Source organism: Xyrauchen texanus, chromosome 40, assembly GCF_025860055.1.
Source record: "Xyrauchen texanus isolate HMW12.3.18 chromosome 40, RBS_HiC_50CHRs, whole genome shotgun sequence".
Classification (NCBI taxonomy): Eukaryota; Metazoa; Chordata; class Actinopteri; order Cypriniformes; family Catostomidae; genus Xyrauchen; species Xyrauchen texanus.
In genome coordinates this window covers 22,004,460-22,028,375 of record NC_068315.1, presented here as the reverse complement: position 1 = coordinate 22,028,375, position 23,916 = coordinate 22,004,460, and the positions used below count along the sequence as shown (strand labels likewise).

The 23,916-nt window shown below is 41.9% G+C and overlaps 1 protein-coding gene across 5 annotated transcripts in view; it reads right to left on the bottom strand.

Annotated features, from left to right (window-relative positions):
- LOC127633670 (protein shisa-6-like) overlaps positions 1 to 7,828 on the bottom strand; it is a 117,145-nt gene extending 109,317 nt beyond the window's left edge. For all 5 annotated transcript variants that reach the window (XM_052112911.1, XM_052112912.1, XM_052112913.1 and 2 more), the window contains exons 1-2: positions 7,138 to 7,828; positions 3,279 to 3,439 (exon numbers count right to left, since the gene is read on the bottom strand). In XM_052112911.1, coding sequence (XP_051968871.1) covers positions 3,279 to 3,439; positions 7,138 to 7,682 — 706 coding nt within the window. In that variant the 5' untranslated portion in view covers positions 7,683 to 7,828. The remainder of the gene's footprint in view (positions 1 to 3,278; positions 3,440 to 7,137) is intronic.
- Positions 7,829 to 23,916: the final 16,088 nt, after the last annotated feature.

Below are 23,916 nucleotides of genomic sequence, written 5' to 3'. Positions count from 1 at the left end.
AGGCTTCGGGACTGGGGCCGTGACAGGCTTCGGGACTGGGGCCGCAACAGGCTTCGGGACTGGGGCCGTGTCAGGCTTCGAGACGGGGGCCGTGGTAGGCTTCAAGATGGGGGCCGTGGTAGGCTTCAAGACGGGGGCCGTAGTAGGCTTCAAGACGGGGGCCGTGGTATGGAGCGCTGGTTCAGTGTCTGCCTCCCCCACAGTAAACGAGGAACCAGCGCACAGTAGGGCGAGGTCAATAAACTGAGCCAGGTTGAGAGAGCAGCGACCACCAGGCATGAATGATGAGGCTGGCTCATTCAGTCCAAATTGAAAAATGTCTTTCAGAGCCACCTCATCAAAATTCACCTGGTTGGCCAGGGCACAAAAATCCATAATATAAGCCTCCAAGGGTTGGCTCCCCTGGCGCAAAACCAAGAGTCGGGCCACTGGCTCCATAATGTCAAGGACGTGAGTTACACCACCGCTGCCTTGCACGAAAAACTCTTGGCAAGCGCCCGAAGAGCCGTCAAACCTCTCAGGGGGTTGAAGGCTCACGGTGCTCAGAAATGCACTGGAGGCATAAATGGGCTCAGGGGCAGACACAGGTGAAACAGGGTGACATAAGTCAGACAAAGAACATACCTGCTGCCCCTGGGCCGCGAGCGCTTGGTCCTGCCTCCAAACTGTAGCTCCTCGCGCCCAATGTGACGTGCTTCTCCGCTCTAGTGAGCTGCGCAAATCCTCCGCGTGACGCATTTTGACTGTCTACGGTGAGGTTGGTTATTCTGTAACCCGCACAAACACACACAAGACGAGACAGTCACAATGTCGATGGGAAACTGCTTTATTCACAAAGCAAAGCAGGCAAAAGTACAAACAAGGGCAAATCCAAATGAGAATGGTCAGGGAAGCGTAGGGTCAAAAGCCGGGGAATCAAAGTAGTGTAAAGGGGCAAATCCGGGAGAGAGTGGTCAACGAGAGCGGGAGGTCGAGCCGGAAAACAGTTAACAACTAGGGCGTAGAACTAGACGGGACTAGCGGGATCAAAGACAGGGGAACAAGGGGAGCTGGCAAGCTAAGGGGTAAACCAGAGGAGTACAAAACTAGACGAGACTAGCGGGGGGCAAGGATACGGGAAACTAAACACAATAACCAACAGGAGTGAGAAGGAAACGGGTTGTGAAATATATAGGGGCGAGTGCAGGTGTAAACAGTGATAGGTGATGAGACGAGTGCAGGTGAAACTAATGTGCAGGAGTGCAGATGACGCGAGTGCAGGTGGTCATAATGTTCTGGGGGTGCAGGTGTAAACACGTGAGACACTTGAGGAAGGCATGAGGGCTCGAGCGAGCAAAAAGAGCGTGAAAAGCTCGAGGGGGCCGTGAGGGCTCGAGCGAGCAAAAAGAGCGTGAAAAGCTCGAGGGGGCGGAGCGAGGGAGTGAGGTTCGTGACAGTTTGGCCAGCAGAGAAGGCTTTACTGGCCCGGAGAAATCGCCACTGATATATATATATATATATATATATATATATATATATATATATATATATATATATATATAATAATTACTTAAAACTTTACCACAATTTTGCCTGTGAAATCATCTTATGTTTATGGACACAGCCTGTGACTGCCATTTCACAACAGCCTCTTTCAATCGGTAATTAGAGCGAGTCCAATTGGGTTTCATAGTGTAAAGCACCACTAATTGCTCACAGACAGCCAGTGAAAACAACAAGGACTGTTCTCAAAGATCATGTCGTAAATAGCATGCTGGACCAATCCATGATGAAAAACAAACACTTTTGTGCATTAGGGCATGCAGTAAAAAGCACTCCAATTTGAATGCCAATTACACACATGCTTCTGTAGAGGCTGTCACTGTCCGTATCAACCTAGGACAGGACCGTGGGTCTCTGGTGAAAATATTGCCTCCACTCTCTGGTAATGAGATTGGTAGTTAGTCTCCAAGTTATTTTTCCAAGTCATGAAGCTTGGAAAAGCACAGATCTAACTCATATCAGCCATCAAATGTGTAGAACATTAAGTCTTACAATACAACAGAGCTGCATAAAGACTGAAGGACAAAAACAGCTTGACAGAGTTCAGATGGAAAGGCGGACATGGATCTTGAACTTTCTGGCCAAAATGTGTTTCATTGGATTTTGAGATCTCAGTTTCCATTTGTCCTTTATTCCAGGTCAGAACTTCAAGCATCTTCTCTTACAACATCCTGCTCTACAAGGCCTCTTTTTAATCAAGCTATGGAAAAATTAACTCACTTTAAGGGATAGTTGGATGGAAAAAAAATGACAACGAAAGTATAAGGTGACCAGGGATGGAGCAGTTTGGACATTCTGCTAAATATCTCTTTTTGGGGTTCATGGAAAAAAGAAAGTATCACAGGGTTGGAAACAACATGAAAGTATGTTTAAGTAAATGTTTGGATTAAATATCCCATTTAAAGAGGCAATATATGAAGATGTTTCAAGATAAGAGATCCATAGATCTTCTAGAGTGAAAGGCATTAAATATAACTCTTCATGTTTCACATTTTGGACCTTCAATTTGGTGTTGTTGCCGTGTGAGTGACATTTATCTCCCTTACATCATCACTGCCATTTCATGTGATCATAACTCATGAGAATGTGCAACAAAGCTGTAAAGTTCCTCCTGACCTTGAATATAATGAAATTCAGTGCAGCCTTCAATTCCAACCCAGCAGCAATAGGGGCAGTTCTAAATGTAATTGATTCCCATTTAAATATAGCATGTAGAGGTCAGATGATTACTATGCGTTAACCTGGCAGATTACACAGAGACATGGAAATAATGTGCCTGACACACATGTCGCAATGAGATCAGCATGATTTCTAAGCCATCTGACTGACAGCTGTCTGGCACTTGGCCTGCAGTGCAACATTTATGAACCAGTGATAAGCCTCCTGATATATATTACTATATTAGACAAAATCATACCAGTGACATACATTTCATTCCATTCCATTATGTTCATTGGAATTAAAGCAGCACCCTTAGTTTGGCTTTTCCATTAAGACTGAGATGTACTGCTGTGCTAAGGCAAAACATAGTGACAACACATTTTAAAACAGATGAAATCGAGTCTCTAAGACTATGATCTGTCCTGTGACAGACAGGTGTGGCACAACTATGCTCAGATATACACAGATTCAGTGCATATGCAGTTATTTGCATTTTACTTTTGCAGGCCAGTATATTTCAAGATTACAAGATCGATACATGCAAAACGACAGGTAAATAATTTCAGGTCTCTTACCGTGATTTGACTTTGAGCCGTGAACAGGGGTGTAGTGGTTTTTGGATCCTGTTCGCTGTGGCGTATTGCCTTTGGGTGAGTTGTTCATCGCCGCAAAGTTCTCACAGCCATACTGTGATATAGGAATTGGTCCTTGTTGTCTAAGTATATCTGCTAGGGCTCTGTGGAGAAAATATGGGAGCTATATAATAGGAAAATGCAACAATAACGCAACAAAGTTTGGGTAACAGATTTCCACTATCAAAACACAATATGTAAATAATTATCAGTGAGCCACATTTCAATATTTACAGGGTTGCACTTGGTGTATATATATATATATATATATATATATATATATATATATATATATTATCAATATTACTGAATAAAGTGAATGTTTATCACTTACTTTGTATATCTCCCTGAGTGTCGACATGTTTATGGGACATCATGCCCCTGCATCTCAGCAAGTTGAGAATTTCTGCACGAGCCTACAAGTTGTAATCTTGACTTAAAGATGCATTCCACTGCACTATTCCTAGTAGGTTGTAAAGTTGTAAAATCTGACTACATATACGTATATAAATATTATTTTAGTATATATTTATACTACTATTTTATTTAGTAGTATATATTTATATATATATATATAAATATGTGCCCTTGAGGATCAGAATACCAAATAAACTGTGTGATATGAAAGCCTTGAATACCAGAGAATTTGAATTTTTTTTTTCCATCTGTTACACTACACTACCTTAATTGACAGTCAACAGCATACTTTCCTACTGCATGTTTGTAGACTTTCTAACAGGCCGCACAGTTTTAGTGCTTTAGCAGATATCAGTTCCACCACCAGAGCATGAAGCGTAAATAATTTTTTATAAGTTCACATGTTCATGTTCAACAGTTTGCTGGCTATAATAGACAGCTCAAGCTCTGAGATCTACCCAGACATTACTAAGAATAGAAAAGGTGGAGTTGAGGAGAAGAGAGGGATGCAGGGAGAATTGTCAGGAGGAGTGAGCTAAATAGTTGTTTATATTATATTATACTATAAGCAGTGGCGATTTCTCAGGGCCAGCAAAGCCTTCTCTGCTGACCTAACATGCCAAATAATATATAATAATATATGTTAATAATATAACATATTTTTCATCCTTTCATTCTCAATTACCTTTTTGCCAATGTATTTTTAATCGCTTTTCACTCTTAATTAATCTACAAACAAATAGAGAAAAACGAAAAGTTTATCCAGGCAGAATTTATTCCTTGATGCTTACAAGCAAAGTGTGACATCTGTTTCACAAATCACATGCCAAAGCAGCACTTGAGTCTGAGCTCCACCCCATCAGGACTTCAGATTTTCCACAGAATCCCTCAACAGTGCAAATGAATGCGCAACTAAAGTCAGATTGTCTGATTTATCAGCCATTGAGATAGATTTATTTGTACTTGGTGGGTGTGATCTTTAGGATATGTCCCAGTTGAGGCCTTCTAGCTGGCCTTGAGTGACGCAATCACATTTAAGTGATTAATGTAAATCAAGTGCAAAAAGCATGAAATCCTTATGGATTTAAAAACACGAGATGTTCTGCATGACTGTGTGTTTGATTAATTTATTGAACAGGAAAGGTAGAACTGATTTTCACTTCAAGCTAATTGGTAAGTGATTTTTTGTCACATAAACATGTCGACACTCAGGGATATATACAAAGTATGTGATAAACATTCACTTTATTAAGTAATATTGATAAATTAGTTAGTTTCCACATTACATGATATTAAAGCTTGGTTAACAAACACCTGCAGAAACAGGTGTATAAACAATCAAAGGCATAAGGTGTCTTAATCATTGTGAAACTGTGTTTTCTTAATGTCATGAATCACACTGAAGGTCTAGACTTTAAATGCACGGCCCACCACTGACTATAAGCAATATGGATGTGCAATGAAATAAACTGTTTTGGTATCACAGATGTGAAAAGAAAACAGATGAAATTGTTGATTTGCACCATTAACATTTTCTGAACCTCACCACATGAGAGCTGCCAATCCATTGTAATGAACCAACTGACCAATAAACATTGAGAGAAACATAATCTTCTCCTGTGTAAATGGTGTATGTGTGTGTGTGTGTGTGTGTGTGTGTGAGAGAGAGAGAGAGAGAGAGAGTGAGAGAGAGATACTTTGTGAAGATACTATTACAAAATCTGTGCTTATTGTGCACATTAAATTAAGTGGAAAATATACGTAAGTGTCTGTAACAGGGACTAAAAACTATTTTTTTTATTATGGTTCGTTTCGAGCAAAAAAATAATTTTTAGGTCTAGTTCAGAAGTTCCACAGCCTCCTTTCCAAAACGTTGTTGTGACGAGGAGGAGGGTGTGGCCGGGTCATCAGTGTGGATGCCTGGTGCTAAGTTACCCAGTTAGAGGGAGAGAGGTAGAGACAGTTGCACACAGCTCGCTTGTCATTTGCAATCTGCGTTGGGCTGAAAAGTCGACAGGGTGAGTGTTGCTCGGGGCTGTGTGCGTGTCTGCCAGCATGTGTGTGCCAAAGCACACTGTATATGTTGTGTCTACATGAACTGAATGTAAATAAAGTCTACATGATCTGTCCAGCTGGCTCCTGCTTCCTCCTTGATAGGGTAGGCAGTGCGATCTGCCACAGTTGCCAGTTAGAACAAAATAAAATAATGTTGTTTTAAAAATGGCAGTACTCTGTGCTAAGCGGTGGGTGAAATCTTGTTTGCATGTTGCCAGATCTCGCAAGAGAAACAAGCAACATGTTCTGGAAAAACAAGACCAAAATATGCCACTTGCCTAACCAAAATAAGTGAAAATAAGCCTTTTTTCATGTGCGGTGGATTTATTTATAATAGAAAGCAGTTAATTAACAGTTAGGTATCATTTTATTTACAGATTTGCTTCTGAGTCAAAACCCTGCAGCATCAAATCTGTATAAATGCATCGTATCTAACAATAATTAATTGAAGACTTGGAAACAACTGAGAAATGTACTTTTTACCTCTAATAATGTTTTACTTGTATATGAATTAAGCATGCATGTACAGTATATGTAGTAATTATATATAGTTGTTAAAAAGGTCTTTATTTAGAGAATGCGACATCCACAATATGCAATTAGGCAAAGAAATGTGCGATGCCACGGTTTCCTTCAGGATCAAAGCCCGTTTCATTTTTTCGGGCAACATGAAGTGGTGTAGTTCCAGAAACTTACTGTGATATACCATTTGGCCTTTAGTTTCATGAAAAAAATATTGGAACAAAATTAATCAGTTATAACTGGTTAACTGCATTTAAAAATAAAATTTTCACTCTGGAACAATTGAAAATCACTTTGTTTTCCGTTCCGTTCTGCTAAAAACGTAGTTCGTTTTTGGTTTCCTTTTTCGTTCCTTGAATTGTTTTTAGTCCCTAGTCTGTAATTTACCATCAACTTTTTCATCCAAACACCAAACTGAAGGGTGTTTTCTCTGTACTAGTGCTAAGGGGGCATATTATAACTCTTGGGATCTTGATCACAACCGTTTCCACATTTTAAAATCCATATGGGCCACAGGCGAAACAAAAGAGCGCAGACATTGCAGCTGGTGAGAGCACTTCTAACCAATCCAATTGAGCTGTAATCAATCACTGGGATCAGTGCTTTTCAACTTTGACATTTACATGTATGACTGCAGCAATCACATCAAAGCTCAAATATCTTCATGAGCAATTGCCGTGATATGATCTCTGAGACATTTTCAACTATTCAGAACTTACAAAATTCCAGCATATATTGTTCATGTTTTCAATCAACTGCAGTTTTTTATAACTGTATGGTAATGTGAGATGTTCTCTGTGTTGCTTACCTGTGAATGTTCATTTCCTGAGGCGGTTGGGTTGCTTTGTCATATGCGACTTTTGTTGAAACCCCAACAACTATAATGAAAGCAATCACACCACAGGTAATGTACACCGCCATGTTCGTTTGGTCCATACTCGGATCATAAGTATCACCTGTTGGAATCGGAGATGGGGGCACAGTTTTCACCCAGTCCGGTTTTTGGTAATTCTTGCACGTTTTCTGATCTAACCGGTTGCCTTTAAATTGGCAACAGAAGCGCAAGTAACACGATCCGCAGCAGTAGCGGTGGTCGGTGTTATTGCACTCGAACTCCTTATCGAACTGTCCGCTCACGTCGAAGTAACCCAGGCAGGTCTCGTGGGTGTGCGACGGGCGGACCTGCGTGATCCGCTGCGTGGACGCTGAAGGTACGACGGTGGTGGTGTTGTTCAGTTCTTTCGGCTTCTGCGTCCTTTTGGGTGCAGGTTTGACTCGTTTGGCCGTCAAGGTACAAAGCACGTTCAGGGGATCCAAATAAATGAGAAGCAGCAGAAAGTGTTGTATACCCATGGCTCGGCTTGTTTTCAGGACCCTGGACAGCTCACTTCGATTTCCACTTCAAGCGCACTCGATCCTATAAGGTTGCTGCAGTTCTAAAGTCAGCTTTCCCCCGCATCCCTGACGATATTAGGTTCTTGTGGAGATACTGATGAAAGGCGCCATTCACTTAATCGTGTTTTTGAAAGACATACGCTCGTTAAGATAACATCGCTGTTTCACTTTTACTTAGCTGGACGTCACTGTTGGGATTCCCGGTGAACTTTTGTCAAACATGCCTTTACGCCTCGTATCTTGCTCTGGGAAGAAGAAGATATGAACTTAATTGTTAACTAAAAGGTTGTAGACTAAATATGATACATGTATGAGTTTGCAACGAGCTCACGGCATCACCAGGGTACTACCTTTCTTTCTTCTCTGATGTTATTTGTGTAGACTGTTTTACATTCATTTACGTTTTTACAGACTTCTTTGTTATATGAATAATTGCCTCAGATCCCTGTATTTCTGGCTCTTAATTTCAAAGCACTACATATATGGCACAAATATAGCCTGCCTGATTGTAACCCCAGAGACGCATGACAATATACCTGAATTAGAGTTGCATGCGTGTGGATTTTTTATTATTATTATTATTGCATTCAAGGGTGAACAAGGGAGTCACACAATTATATAAATTTACATGGTGAAAAAAAACACTTCTGCTGGCATTAAAAGCTATTTTTATGTTGTCATCAAGTGCGCGAATGTATTACTTTTATATATTGATCGCTTACGTAGGCTACATCATGGGCATTTATTAAAAATCACATGGCTATACATATAGCCTACACACGTATAATTTATGATTTTTTTTTTTATCTGATCACATCAATAGTCAATTTTAATCAGCACTTACCTTCACTTTAAAGCTTTAATCGGGTGTGCTACTGTATCTCTTGCCAAGGTGAAGTGGTAGTCAGTATCCTATCCCTAAACAGACCCATCTGAACGGTCCGCCTACCGTCTTTTGGTCTTGCATCAAATTCTGGCGTCACAAACCGTCTATGTTCATCTCCAATTCAGCTCTCTCTCTCTCTCTCTCTCTCTCTCTCTCTCTCTCTCTCTCTCTCTCTCTCTCTCTCTGGCAGGGATAAGTGTATTCGTTTCCTCCCTACCCAGATTACCACACATTCATTGCTTAAAAAAAATGCATACCCTTTTTAAACTGCATTGATTTTTAGTCCTCATTCGGGGTGCAGAAAGAGCTGAACAAAATCTGCAAACATCTTTGAATAGATTTCCTATATAACAGTATGTATCAGCTTATATTGTTCTCTCACTGTATCTCTCTCTCTCTCTCTCTCTCTCTCTCTCTCTCTCTCTCTCTCTCTCTCTCTCTCTCTCTCTCTCTCTCTCTCTCTCTCTCTCTCTCTCTCTCTCTCTCTCTCTTGTGTCATTGATTTCTATTCCTGCAGACTTTTTGCAAGAAGTACTGAAAAACATTTGTCATAGGAAGTCACTTAAAGCATTAAAGGTTAAGGAACAGGTTGGCTGCTTCTGCTTTAGCTAGTATCTGAATAAATATGCCTTGCACTGGAATTCAGGGGTGGCTCTAAAGGGGTGGCATTTGGTGGCAACTAGCCCCCATATAAAATGTAGGCTGTTGCTGATGTAAGAGTTTATTTACAGTATGTTGAACTGCCGCCATGGATAAATGACTGCTGCAGCCAATCACATGATTGGTAATAGAAAAATATAGTTAAAAATAAAGTGAATTTTGCAGTTGTTTTCAAGTTTTCACAGAATGATTATAAGATATGATACATCAATGCACATGAAGTTGGAGCTGACCTGTAATAAAAATGTCCATGCAGTTTACTTTTATTTTGGCCTTTCTTTGTGTTAATGTTTACTTTCAGGTAAAAAATGAAATACAGAACTTTATTAGGTCTAGAATAGCATTGTCTGTGCAAGCACAGAAAGTGTGGTGATCATTATTGAAGAGAGATTATTTTGATATGGAAGTTGTCAAATTGGGATGTTGTCACAAATGCTATATTTAAGCAAACATGTTTTTTGTTAAATGTTCTGGGTGCACAAATGTGTTTTGACTCTAGCAGTGGTTTTGTATGTTGGTTTTACAAACCTAGTTCAAAATGTATGTTCTATAAACTTTATCTTTTTCCCTAGGCTTTAACAGTGAATATGTTGAATTGCTTTTTTGTAGTCATGACTTCAATGGAAGTGACTGCTGCAACTTTAAAAAATAATTCAACCAAATACTCAAAGAAAAATTAACAGAACTCAAAAGTTTGAAAACTAGCACTGGTCAAGCTAATGAACAATTAGAACCTGTTGATGTGTTTAAGACAATGTCTTGGTGTTCTGGAGATTGATTTGTAATTTTATGTTAAAATGCAAAAAATTAATTTTATGTTAATACATTTAAATCTAAAAATAATAAAAAAAAAAACATTATTTTAATGTTAGCAAAACCATGCAAATGTTTACTATGTGGTCTCTCTGTGGAAATACAACTGTAACACAAATTCATAGGGACTTAGTGTAGGACTGTATGTTCGATTGCTTTAGTGTTGCCACCCTTAACAGTCCTCATGCCACCCCCTTTTGCAAGATCCGGCCCGCCGTTCTGTTTGTCTTCACATATGCCTGCCTTTACCTTCAAACTGCTGATGAATCTTTCAGTACAAAGTGTTAATTTAGTCTGTTGCTTGGACCATGAACCAATCTTTGTGTCCCTGAATTACTTTTAGTCTTTTAGTCTAGAAAGCTGGAGCATGAAGCTGAATTACAGAGAGCAGAATACTGATAATTGAAACATTTTAGAATTATTACTAAAAGAACCTAAGGTAATGGTACCCTCTACACAGGGGTTGACTGACACAGACATCTCCCCAAATATTACTAACTAACGTTGTGTCGATGAGTTGACACTAGGGGTCGCTCCTTAAGCGACTAAAACCGATTAAAATTGGGGGCCAAATGTATGGTCCAAGCTGTCCAAAGAGGAGGACACCGCGGAGACCACACCCGGCCCCGGGGGGGGGGGTGGGGTGGATTTTGGGGTTGGGGTGTTAGGTGGAATACACACATGGTCTTACCGTTTAGCAGTGGAAGCACATCGTGTGGAACGGCGTCGTGGTAGACCCTACCCAAAGGGGGGCAGGGGTTACTACAAACACGGCGACCCAGGGCAGAGGGGTAGCGAAACCATTTTGCGGGATATACATCACACGGGGTTGCCGAAGGGGACAACCAGCACATGTGGAGCACTTACCTCAGTACGGGGGCCTAGTGACGCCCGTACCGGGGCAGCAGCGAGCCTCTCTGAAGACTCGACGGCCGCTAGGCTAGGGGAGGAAGAACATCCAGGGTTCACACTTCCTGTGAACGCAACTGGGAAAAGAGCACACGTCTTCACCTCAAGGGAGGGGAAAGGCGCTATGCACAAACAATGCGGCGAAATAAATTTCAAAAGGAAATAAGGATTCTCCACCCGCCCCTCCAGAGGGGGAGGGAGTGGTCTGCTTACCGTAGCTGTGCATTTACTGAATGAGCACTGTGCCAATATGTGTCTGACTGTTTGTACTGTATTTTATTTTATTTTATTCTAAACTGTTTCAATTATTCGTATTTTTTTATTCTTATTTTAATCTCTTCTATGTAAAGCACTTTGAATTACCATTGTGTATGAAATGTGCTATATAAATAAACTTGCCTTGCCTTGCCTTGCCTTACCAGCTCCCGAAGTGCAGTTTCCTGAGTCCCAGGGCTGCCCGTCTCAGGGGTGCTTCAAAGATTTCTTAGGGTTCTTGGCGGCCGGCCGTGAGGCGGGGGAGTTGCCATCCTGCGGGTAGCTCCGCGTCGGGGCCAGCCCAGAGGGGCGGGCTGTGGTGGGGCTGGTGCTGGTACCGCGGGGGGACGCGCTGGGCGACGAGCAGATGGGGTGCGGGGTCTGTAGCTCCACCTGGGCAGGATGTGCTGTATAGCCTCCGTCTGCCTCCTCACCGTAGAGAACTGCTGGGCAAAGTCTCCAACGGTGTCGCCAAACAGCCCAACCTGGGAGATGGGGGCGTCAAGGAAACGTACCTTGTCAGCCTCTCGCGACTCGACCAGGTTGAGCCATAGGTGGCGCTCCTGGACCACCAAGGTGGACATCGCCTGCCCTAGAGCCCACGCTGTGACCTTCGTTGCCCGGAGGGCGAAGTTGGTCGTCGAACGCAGCTCCTGCATCAGACCCGGGTCAGGACTACCCTCGTGTAGTTCTCTAAGTGCCTTGGCTTGGTGCACCTGCAGGAGTGCCATGGCATGCAAGGCCTTAGCCGACAGAGACGATGTCAGCCTACAGGCCCTGGACGGAAGCCTCGGGTGGTTCTGCCAGGTGGAGGCGTTTTGTGGGCATAAGTGCACCGCGACTGCTTGGTCCACCTGGGGAATCGCCGTGTAGCCCCTTGCCGCCCCGCCGTCGAGGGTAGTGAGAGCAGAGGAGCTCACCGCTCGTGTGCGGGCAGTAAAAGGTGCCTGCCATGAGCACGTAAGCTCCTCATGCACCTCTGGGAAGAAAGTAACGGGGGCAGAGCATGGCCGTAAGCGGCGCTCTGGCCCCAGGAACCAATCGTCGAGCCACGAGGGTTCGGGGGGATGCGGAGGGTTCCACTCCAGCCTGACACTCACGGGCAAGCATGGCTGTCAGCTCCGCGTCAGCCTGCGACTGAGCCGCCGCAACCTAGGGTGGGAGTTCAGCCGAGTCCTCAGCCTCAGACATGACGAACCCGCTCTCCAATGCCGCGATCGAGATCTCATCGTCGTCAGGCGCTCCGAACGAGATCGCGGGTCCGCTGTGAAGCAAACCGGCAACTGCGCCCCAGCGCTCGGTTGGAGCATAGTGAGGCTCCCACTGAGGTCCCCATATCGCCCAGCGCTAGCCGACACTGCCTCATACCCGTAGGTAGAAGGACTGAGTCGGGGAGCAGCTGGGGTGGCTGCCGGGGAGCACTCTTACGAGTGCGAGCCGCGACCGCAACGTAGCCATGGCCATGCTCTCGCAGTGAGGGCATGAACCATCCACAAACGCTGACTCTGCGTGGGTAGCTCCCAGACACAAGAGGCGGCGATCATGGCCATCAGAAGGGGGAGAGAGAACGACCGCAACCAGGAAACACACACAAACAGAAAGACATCGTGAAAAAGACGCTTCACCGTTTCCGCCACTCTTTTAGAGAAATATATTCTTTTATTGGTATTTTTTATATATATGTGTATATGGGAATATAAATATATATATAAACTAAGTTATTCACTCCATGAGCTCTTTTTCAGCTGCTGAAGCGCCCAGGGGTGTGTGCCCAGCACAACGTAGTATGCGAGGGGGAGGACCGTTGGAAAGCACCGTAAAACCAACAGCTTGTAGAGATGAATGAAACAGCAGAGGAATTCAGCTCTGTGACTGCTCTCTCGGCTCCACAGAAGATATCTGATGTGTATTTGCAGCATCACTCCTTTTATACCCGTATGTCCGGGGGAGTGGCATGCAAATTCCACACGCCAATTCTCATAGGCCTTTTCTCAAAATCAGAGATGTCCGGGCTCCGCAGGAGCTACCCCTAGTGTCAACTCATCGACACAACTTCGAGTGTGTGACAGACAGCGAACTGCTTTGCAATGAACTACATACATACAGAATTTAAGCACAATAAGTCTTCTACAGTGTAATAATTATAGCATTAGAGGTATCATAGTTCAATAAATCAAGATGACACTGTTGTATCTGAATTAGTTTACATTAATTTAATAACTCAGCAAATATTCCAGGTAGGTATAGTTAAATAATACTTTCGGGTTGAAAAAAATAGATTGTGTAATCTATTACTTATTTTTAATGAAAGCATTTTTGGTCATAATGTAGGCCTATTGTTCATTTTCAGCCAGGTAGCAGTAGATTTATTTGATTGTGGAATTAAGAACATAGCAAATAAAAATGTAGTGATCACACATAAAAAGTACATTATTTTTTGTTATCCAAAAATTATGAGGATAACAATAAGAAACTAGAATATTTGTAATTTTTTATTTGTCAAGTTCATGAACATCCACAATCTTCTGATCATGAAGCTTGCAAGCAGTTGCTAAGTTACAGCTTAGTTGATCTATTTTTTTCTTTACTTTTCCCTTTTTTGTACAATGCCATCCATAGTTACTAGAATGAAATATTCAAACACTTCTTCTGAAGTTTTCCATTGGACTTTAAAAGATATATTGAGCTTTACCAAATGCATACTTTCAAAAGCAGATTGCCTTCACATTACAAATGCAGCGTGCTCTGGGATGTAAACTGTATTTAAAAGGAAATGAACATACGAATGGCAAAATTAAATGCAAAAGTAGAGAAAACTATTGCATCATAACTGGAAAATGTCCAAGAGGAATTATTCAGATTTTCTATTTCCTTTGTGAGGATCAAAGTAACACTGGGAATTTTTTTTTTTTTCTATCAAAACAACTATGAACATAATTTCAGACATAACTGCTTTCTGGGCAAAAAAAAAAAAAAAGAAAAGAAAAAGTCTTAGGTTTACCATATCTGCTTAGTGAAACATTTATTTTATGACAGTTAGCTCTTCACTTAACATCTAAGGCATTACTGCTTGATATGGGAATGAGAACATCAAAACACAAAGAGACTATTATAATTGGCATTATAATTGACGAGCGCAATTCAAAGGTTACATTTTCCCTTCTAGCATAACATTTTTACTCGACTTGTGTTTTAGTTTAGTTGTTTGGGTTGGGGTGTTTAGTTTATAAAATGTACATTACTTTTCACTATATTATTATTCATTTATAGCCTGTACAGCTGAAAAAAACTCGCTTTACAAGTCGCTTTGGCGCCCTCCATGGACATTTCACCCAGAAAACGTAGCTCACACATGACCATACATCAAACAACTCTTACAGTTTTGGCTACTGGTGGCAGTGTTGCGAATTTTGGTATGCACAAACTAATTTTAGCTAAAGAAAAGTAAACAATGTTTCCGATTTCACTGTGAGAACAGTCTGGATCCTGTACCTGCATTACTCTGTACTGTAGATATACTATGGCTTACAGAGAGACTTACAATTATGAATATGATGGTGCTTTTACAGTTCTATTAACAAAGTTGATATTGATTAACTTACATTTTAGACACAATATAGCTGGTTATTTTGTCTCTATGTGCTCCACTAATAAAAAGAGGTAAAAGATAAAGCCAGAGCAGCCGGCAACTGCACAGACTGTGTGGAGAGCTGCAAACACAGAATTTTTTGAACAGTGAAGTGCTGCAAAGGAATGCCGCTTATTAGAGGACCAGTATTAACTGTTGTATAAATGTAGATATTGAAATTTCTTCATTGTCATATTGAGAATTATGATATTTCTATCAGAACCTCATCAAATATTTCAACAATCTAAGACTTTTCCATAACAGCACAGATAAAAAACAATTTGCCGAATTTCCTCTGAAAGAGACTCATCAGCACATGTCTTCATGTATTTCTCCTGACGGGATGCAGTATTTTTAATTACCATGACTCAAATTCTATTGAAAACACTTTTCCAAAATTATAGCATGTGTATGTGTTCAAGGAGCACTTTTAAGTGAACATTATTTCTGCATGCGTGTGGAGTCTATGTAAAAGAAAGTGCTTTGTTTAGGATTTCAAACGCTTTTTCTTGGAGGCAGGAAAGGAGAAAGCACAAGCTAAGAAGAGTCCGATTCATTAAATGTACAAACAACTTTATATAATTCTTTAAGTTTGAAAACAGCATGTTTTGTAGAATTGCTCCCATGAAAACTACAAGCATTAAGTTAAGCCATTATAGCATACTTCATTTATCCTCATTCTATATTTCATTTAATTTGAGTATTGTAGTATTACTCTAGAAGTTTTACTGTATGTAATGTGTGGTAGAAAACCAAAGGATAAACTGAATCAGGTTCTTTTTTCCTAGTAAAAGTTGGAAGATGTTTCATTTTTGGGGGGGCGGGATTTGCATGTATTTTTACAATGAATCAATGATTTATCCTGCCTAAAAACACTCTAACTGATACTGAATATTCTACGTTATACAGTTAGTTCCGGTCCTCGAATTAGATTAGACAATAGAAGTTCCGTGAGTGCTGATGTCTCAGAACAGCTGCACTTGGATGCTTTACTGTTTCCTCTGCTTGTTTTTGTGGTGTTCTAAACAAAAGTGTAAGAGAGCAGTGCAGAGAACAGTTTTTTTAATTTATCCCTGTGACATAAAAGATTTTAGCCAACAAAAGACAATTTTTATGTTTTATGAGCTAGTTAAGTTTGACTTGCATTGAGTCAGTGCAGGTCAGTCAGAGAGCGGTTTCTTTGAACTCATCAGTATTGTCTCTCACTCCATTATCTCTCGGGATTACTACTACATCACAGCTTGGAAATACAGTTGAACTAACAGCTTCAGTATTAAGTCTTATCACAGCAGAGAGACACAACTGACTTTGCACAAATGCTTACCTGATACTATAGGATACCTGAGTGTCCACGTTGGGATATGTAAACATTCAACATGGCAGAGGAGAGTAGGCACTGGCTACCGCAAAATACTCAGGGGGGACCAACAACTCCAACGGATATTTTTACGCAGAGAAAATAGGATGAATTTGACCAAAATTCCATTATCTTCAGCAAGATAACACTACAGCTGTGGAATAAAGTCAAACAGCTATAGCTTTACTTTTCACACAAGCTCTTTTCGCACATGTTCAATCACTCTCTCTCTCTCTCTCTCTCTCTCTCTCTCTCTCTCTCTCTCTCTCTCTCTCTCTCTCTTTCTCTCTCTCACTCACTGACTCACTCACTCAAACACACATCCTTGTTTCTCTAATGACATGTTAAAAACAGTCCAAGCCATAGTTTTTAAAGTTACATTTTTGATTTAGTAATGGAGGCTTGTGCGCATCTTTTGAACTTGCAATGGCAGATCTTGATCTGTGGATTAAGAAAGTAACATTTGTGTAAAGCAATATCACACTCGCAATCATGCTGTATGACCCTAAATCAGCACGGCTGTGATTCGGCCACAGGCAATATTGCACTCTTGTGTTATATTGCTTTATGAGCATACACAACCTGATCTCATTCATATTTGTTAGTTTTGGGGTAGGGGTGGAATTAGCATCTTAAAAATATCTATGTAATATTGTAAATAAAATTAGTGTCACTACATTTATCTGCCTGTTACATTTCTTTATATTGGTTGGAAGTGGTTAGGCTTAGGGGTTGGGATAGCAGATCTAAAATATATCTATAAAATAGTAAAAATGTACATATACTAATATACTCTTTATAATGTTAAGGATTCATAAATGTTTTTGTGACAAGTTCCTTGTCAATCTTTGGGAATGAGGAAGTAGGGAGCATCTTACACAGATCAGTGTCTTTAATTTTGTGGCACTTTTTAGATTACACCCAACACAAAATGAAATTAAGTATTCTAATAATCAAACATATAGTAGCTGTGGCAGAAGGGGCGTGGTCAAGTGCCCATCTGGAGAGAGAGAAAGCAGTAAGGGCACTTACACCTGAGCTAAATTATGACCTATCTCTAATTCCAGTGAGCACGGGGAGAGCGGATAAAACCAACCACGCCACCAGCAGAAGGCAGAAAGAGTCTGGGTCCTGAACAGATGTTATTGTGAAGCTGAAGAGTTACTATTCTGAGACATTATTGTGAAGCTGTGAGCACTGCAGTGTGTTGAGTAAAAATAATTACCTGAATGGAGCAACTCGTACAGTAGCACTCTCTGAAAGTGCATTCAGCATTGCAGTAGGACTCAGGTCCCACTTCTCCATTCATCTGCATCTCTGAGCTGCTCTTATCTCTCTCCCACTCTTACTGCAACACAAAACACCTGTTAGAGATCATTCCCCACTGGTGGCAATCCTTGCCACTTCCCCCTCCTGGCCTCGCTCAGGGCAGAGTGGTCCGGCATAGAGTACAACTTTCACTCACGTCAAAGCCTGTTGACACAGCACTGTCCACTGGACCTGGTCTGGTGCTCCCTTTTTAGTGAGATCAGTCAGCAGGCTGGTGACATCTGAATAATTAGGTACAAACCTATGATAATAGCCAGCCAGCCCCAAGAACTGTCTCACTTCTTTTTGGGTCTTGGTCTCAGACAGGCCGCAATTGCTGCGTTTTATCAATTTGGTACCCATGAGCCAACTGCACAATTCTTCGGGTTGGCCGTGAGTCCCGCCCACATCAGAGCTCTCAGGACAGCCCTCAGACACTAAAGATGCTGCTGCCAGTCATAACTGTAGATAATGAAGCAGAATGGGGTTTGAGAATTTCATCCATGAGTCGCTGGAATGTAGCTGGGGCCTCAAACAAACCGAATGGAAGGGTCACAAATTTGTGTAGACTGAATGGTGTGGAAAACACAATTTTTTCACAGGACATGGGAGTTCTCCTGGTTCAAACTTGTGAAGCCAAGCGCCCATATTATACAGTCAGGATTGATGTTCCTGAGCCTGGAGCAAATTCTCATGTCAAGAACATACTGAATTTTGTTTTTACTATTCAGAGGTCCTTCCTCACAGTTTTCCTTTAGGACATTGAGCACACCGTGTGGTCAGACATAAAAGTAGTGCCTTGATCGGAATCCCCACTTGGGAGACAATTTTGAAAAGCACTTCCACAACACTCCATGCCGATTTGCTTGAAGGGGACCTTGATTAACAGATGCAAAATGGAGCTTTTGGGGTGGCCGGCGGATTCACCAGCTGACATTCGTGGCATGTTGCACACCACCTGCGAACATCCCCGTGAATCCCCTCTGCTGTGAACACCGCTGCATCTCTCCCGGACGAACTTAATACATTTTATGCTCGTTTTGAGGACAGTAACACCGCCCTCGCGGAGAGAGCACTCGCTGCTGACGCTACAGAGGTTGATTCACTCTCCGTCTCTGTTGTGGATGTAACCCGATCCTTCCGACGGGTGAACATTCGTAAAGCCGCGGGTCCAGACGGCATTCCAGGCCGCGTCATCAGAGCGTGCGCGAATCAACTGGCTGGTGTTTTTAACGGATATTTTCAATCTGTCCCTCTCCCTGTCTGTAGTCCCCACATGCTTCAAAACATCAACCATTGTGCCTGTACCGAAGCAAGCCACAATCACTTGCTTAAATGACTGGCGTCCTGTTGCTCTGACCCCCATCATCAGCAAATGCTTTGAAAGGTTAATCAGAGATTACATCTGCTCTGTTCTGCCCCCCTCTTTGGACCCATTGCAGTTTGCCTACCGCAACAACCGCTCCACTGATGATGCCATTGCATCTACACTACACACTGCTCTCTCCCATCTGGAAAAAGGAACACATATGTGAGAATGCTGTTTGTAGACTACAGCTCAGCATTCAACACCATAGTGCCCTCCAAGCTTGATATGAAACTCCGGGCTCTGGGCTTAAACGGCTCGCTGTGCAGCTGGATCCTGGATTTCCTGTCAGGCAGACGTCAGGTGGTTAGAATGGGCAGCAACATCTCCTCATCACTAACTCTCAACACTGGAGCCCCGCAGGGCTGTGTTCTCAGCCCCCTACTGTATTCCCTATACACGCATGACTGTGTGGCAACACATAGCTCCAATGCCATCATTAAGTTTGCTGACGATACGACGGTGGTAGGTCTGATCTCTGACAATGATGAAAGAGCCTACAGAGAGGAGGTGCACACTCTGACACACTGGTGTCAGGAGCACAACCTCTCCCTCAACGTCAGTAAAACCAAGGAGCTTGTGGTGGATTTCAGGAAGAAAGACAGAGAACACAGCCCCATCACCATCAATGGAGCACCGGTAGAGAGAGTCAGCAGTTTCAAGTTCCTCGGTGTCCACATCACTGAAGAACTCACATGGTCCATCCACACTGAGGCCGTTGTGAAGAAGGCTCACCAGCGCCTCTTCTTCCTGAGATGGCTGAGGAAGTTTGGAATGCACCACCACATCCTCACACGGTTCTACACCAGTACTGTAGAGAGCATCCTGACTGGCTGCATCACTGCCTGGTACGGCAATAGCACCGCCCACAACCGCAAAGCCCTGCAAAGGGTGGTGCGAACTGCCAGAAACATCATTGGAGGTGAGCTTCCCTCCCTCCAGGACATATACACTAGGCGGTGTGTGAAAAAAGCTCAGAGGATCATCAGAGACTCCAGCCACCCGAGTCATGGGCTGCTCTCACTGCTACCATCAGGCAGGCGGTATCGCAGCATCAGGACCCGCACCAGCCGACTACATGACAGCTTCTTTCCTCAAGCAGTCAGACTGTTGAACACTTGATCTATCATGATCAATAATTAGCACTGCACTTTATTCATCTTATATCTCACACTGGACTGTCGACATATTCTCCTCAATATACTACTTCATATATATATATATATATATATATATATTTCATATACTCCTTATTGTATTGTATATTGTGTATTGTATATTGTGTGTATTGTTTACTGTACATTGTATATAATTATTGTGTTGTGTAAGTATGTGTACATTTGATTTGTAAATTGTTTTGTGTAAGTATGTTGTTTATTGTAATTGGTATATGTCTCGTCACTGTCATGACTGCTATGTTGCTCGGAACTGCACACAAGAATTTCACCTACTGTTGCACTTGTGTACATGGTAGTGTGACAATAAAGTGATTTGATTTGATTTGATTTGAATGCCCGGCCAATAGAAATGGGCCATTAAATGGTTCTGTGTTTTCTCTTGCCCTAAGTAACCTTCCATCGGATTATCATGAGCGGCCAGGAATAACATTTCCAGACGGTTCATTGGCACTAACAACTGAGTTCCATCTTCTTTTGTCTGTGTGTCCTACAGTAAATAATACGATACAACCTATCTTTTATGATTAAAAAATATGGGCACAAGAGCGCATTGACAGGCTGGAGCCATTGAACATTAATCATTTTTACTTGGTCAAAGGTGTGCTTAAGGGTTTCGTCTTACACTTGCTACAAAGGAAGATCCCCTGAAGGAAATCCTCTAAGGGGCGGGGAATCCAAACCCCCCCTTTCCCTTACATATTCCTGATGTGGAGTCAGTGCAGACGGCCCAGGCAACACCTCCCCAGCCAACGGATTGCCAACCCCACATTGAACCACATTGTTGCAGGACCCATCCACACACATTCCCCTTAATAATATTTGAAACACCAGACAGTTGGTACCCAAAATAAGTGGATATGAGAGGTGGGGACTAACCGCAGCCTCAACATTATGCTTTTGTCCCCGAATTTGAATTATGACAGCCACTAGAGGGTAATCGTGAATATCCCTGGGTACACACCTCACCTTCATATGGCAGTTTGTATCAAATACATTGCCTTGAATACATTGCCACGTATTGGTGGATAGAGGTTTGGTTACAACCTGAATCCACCAAGGCTTGGTATGTACCCCCCTTAATACTCACAGGTATCTGGTACATTCCGGCTTGACCGGGGTGTCTGGTGGTGCCTTGGGGACATTACTTTTTTTATTCTTGTTTACATCTAGCATCTCGACTGCATGCATTCATTTTCTCCACTATGTTTCAAATGGATTATTGCATTAATCTCAAACATCTGCTGATTAGGAACCACATCGATCTTAAATCCTCGCTGCTCAAGAACATCCATACAAACAACAACAACAAACAAAAAATTGTGGTAAGTCATGGCAGCCACTCATGTTATTTCTTCCTGCATTATATGTCACATGTTTACTATAGCTTCTTCTGTCAGCAGTGAGGGGTTTACATGTGATGAATGTAAAGAATTAGCCAGGCTGATGGAGAAGGTTTATGAGCTAGAGACACACCTCCGAACGCTAGTGGAGGTTAGTGAGAAATAGAAGCCAGCAGATACTGTTTCAGATGCAGGTAATACAGTGAACAACACGGCAGAAGAGCCCCCACAGCAGGATTGGATGAGATCTCTGTGGCATACTTGCTCAGCAAAGCGACACCACTCTCCCATTTGTGTTAGGGTTTCCAATCGATTCTCCTCACTCAGTGATGCTACCACTGAGAATTATGTTGAAAGAGCCCTTATAATTGATGACGCTATTGTAAGGAACATGGAAAAAGAGACTCCAGCCACTATTGTTAAATGCATTTTGTGTGCCAGAGCATCTGACATCAGATCAAATTTACAAGAACTGGCTAATGCTAAAGTATTTTTTTTTAAATGTTATTCATGTCGACACTAATGATGTCTGGCTTTGCCAGTCAGAAATCACTAGAGACAATGTTAAAGATGTGTGTGAACTTGTGCAAAGTATGTCAGACACTATAATATGGTCTGGCCCCCTCCTAGGTTTATAGTAGATTAGTGTCACGGAATGGCTGGATGTCTCTGTTGTGTCTGGTAAATAGCATAGAATTTATAGACAGTTGGAAGAGATTTTTCCTGCTAAAGAGAGACTACATCCTTCCAGGGAAGGTGCCGCTCTCCTCTCTAGTAATTTGGCTCATAGTCTTAATAATGATAGTATTTGACTAACTAACAATTTGGCTATCTTTTTTAATATTGAACTCCCACACACTAAAATTTCCTCTTCTCGCACTGTACAATACTGCAAATGGAAATCCATTGATCGCTCTGATTTCACTGACTTTATTGACTCTTGTTTAATTAATTTTTCTCCATATTACCCACTGGAGGACAAAATATATTGTTAAATACTGTTCTCTTGTCTGGCCTGGACTCATTTGCTCCTATGAAATCATGGTCTCTCTCCTTTTTACGTTCCACTCCCTAGTATAATGATGAGCTGCTCTCTATGAAGATAGCTTGTCGCAAAATGGAGTGAAGGTGGCATCTCTCTGGCCTGAACGTACATCACCAGGCTTGGAAAGACCACCTACATGAATATAAGGCAGAAATTGTATCCACCAGGTCCCGTTATTTTTCTCAGATAATTGTTAATAATCAAAGAAATCCTAGACAACTGTTTCATACCATTAACAAATTGCTCAAATGACATAACAGAAATAACAGTTCCTCTATTGTGCCTGCATCAACTCACCTCTGTAATAGATTTCTTGATTTTTTTCAGCACCAACATTGAAAATGCTCGTAATACTCCTGTCTCATCTGCTTCCCCTCTTTGTATTTCTTATTTCTCTTTCTCAAATTTCTCCTCACTTGACCTGGTTTCTCTTGATAATGAGGTATCACAAATGAAAGCTGCCACTTCCATAGTTGATCCTGTTCCAATCATGTTTCACCTCTTTGTGTCCTGTTGTCTTGAATATAATAAATTACTCCCTGTGCAATGGTGTTGTGCCAGCAGAATTTAATTTTAATTTTAATTAATTGATCAATTGTCACACATTTCTGCATATACATGGTGAAATTATTTATTTTTCACATATCCCAGCTAAGCTGGGGTCAGAGTGCAGGGTCAGCCATGATACAGCGCCCCTGGAGCAGATAGGTTCAAGGGCCTTGCTCAAGGGCCCAACAGTGGTGTCTTGGTGGTGTTGGGGCTTGAACCCATGACCTTCTGATCAGTAACCCAGAGCCTTAACCGCTGAGCCACCACTGCCCTCAAACTGCTTCTGTAACCCCTGTACATAAAAAGACTAACTGGGATTTGGACAAATTTAACAACTTTCATCCCATTTCTAATTTTCCCTTTCTTGCAAAAATTTTAGAACGAATTGTGGCTTCTCAATTATATACTCATCTCACTGTAAACAATCTTTTTGAGCCCCTTCAATCTGGCTTTCGCAAACTCCACAGTACTGAAACAGCATTAGTGATGGTCACAAATTACTTGTTAATGGCATCAGACTCTGACTGTCTTTCAGTTCTGATCCTCCTTGATCTCAGTGCCGCTTTTGACACTGTAGATCATTCTCTTTTCCTTACATGTCTTGAGACAATCTTTGGTGTTATTGATACTGCATTAAACTGTTTTAAGTCTTATTTCTCAGATCGTCAGCAGTTTGTTTCCTTGGGTGAATGTAGGTCCAAGGTTGGATTGGTTAAATGTGGTGTTCCTCTGGGATCGATTTTGGGGCCCTTACTTTTGAGAATTTACATGTTTCCCCTTGGTCAGCTCTTGAGATCTCTCAGCCTTAATTATAATTTTTATGCAGATGACACCCATATTTACATCTATTCAAAACCTGGTGATTGTGTGACTGTTGCGTTTCTTGCACAATGTATTA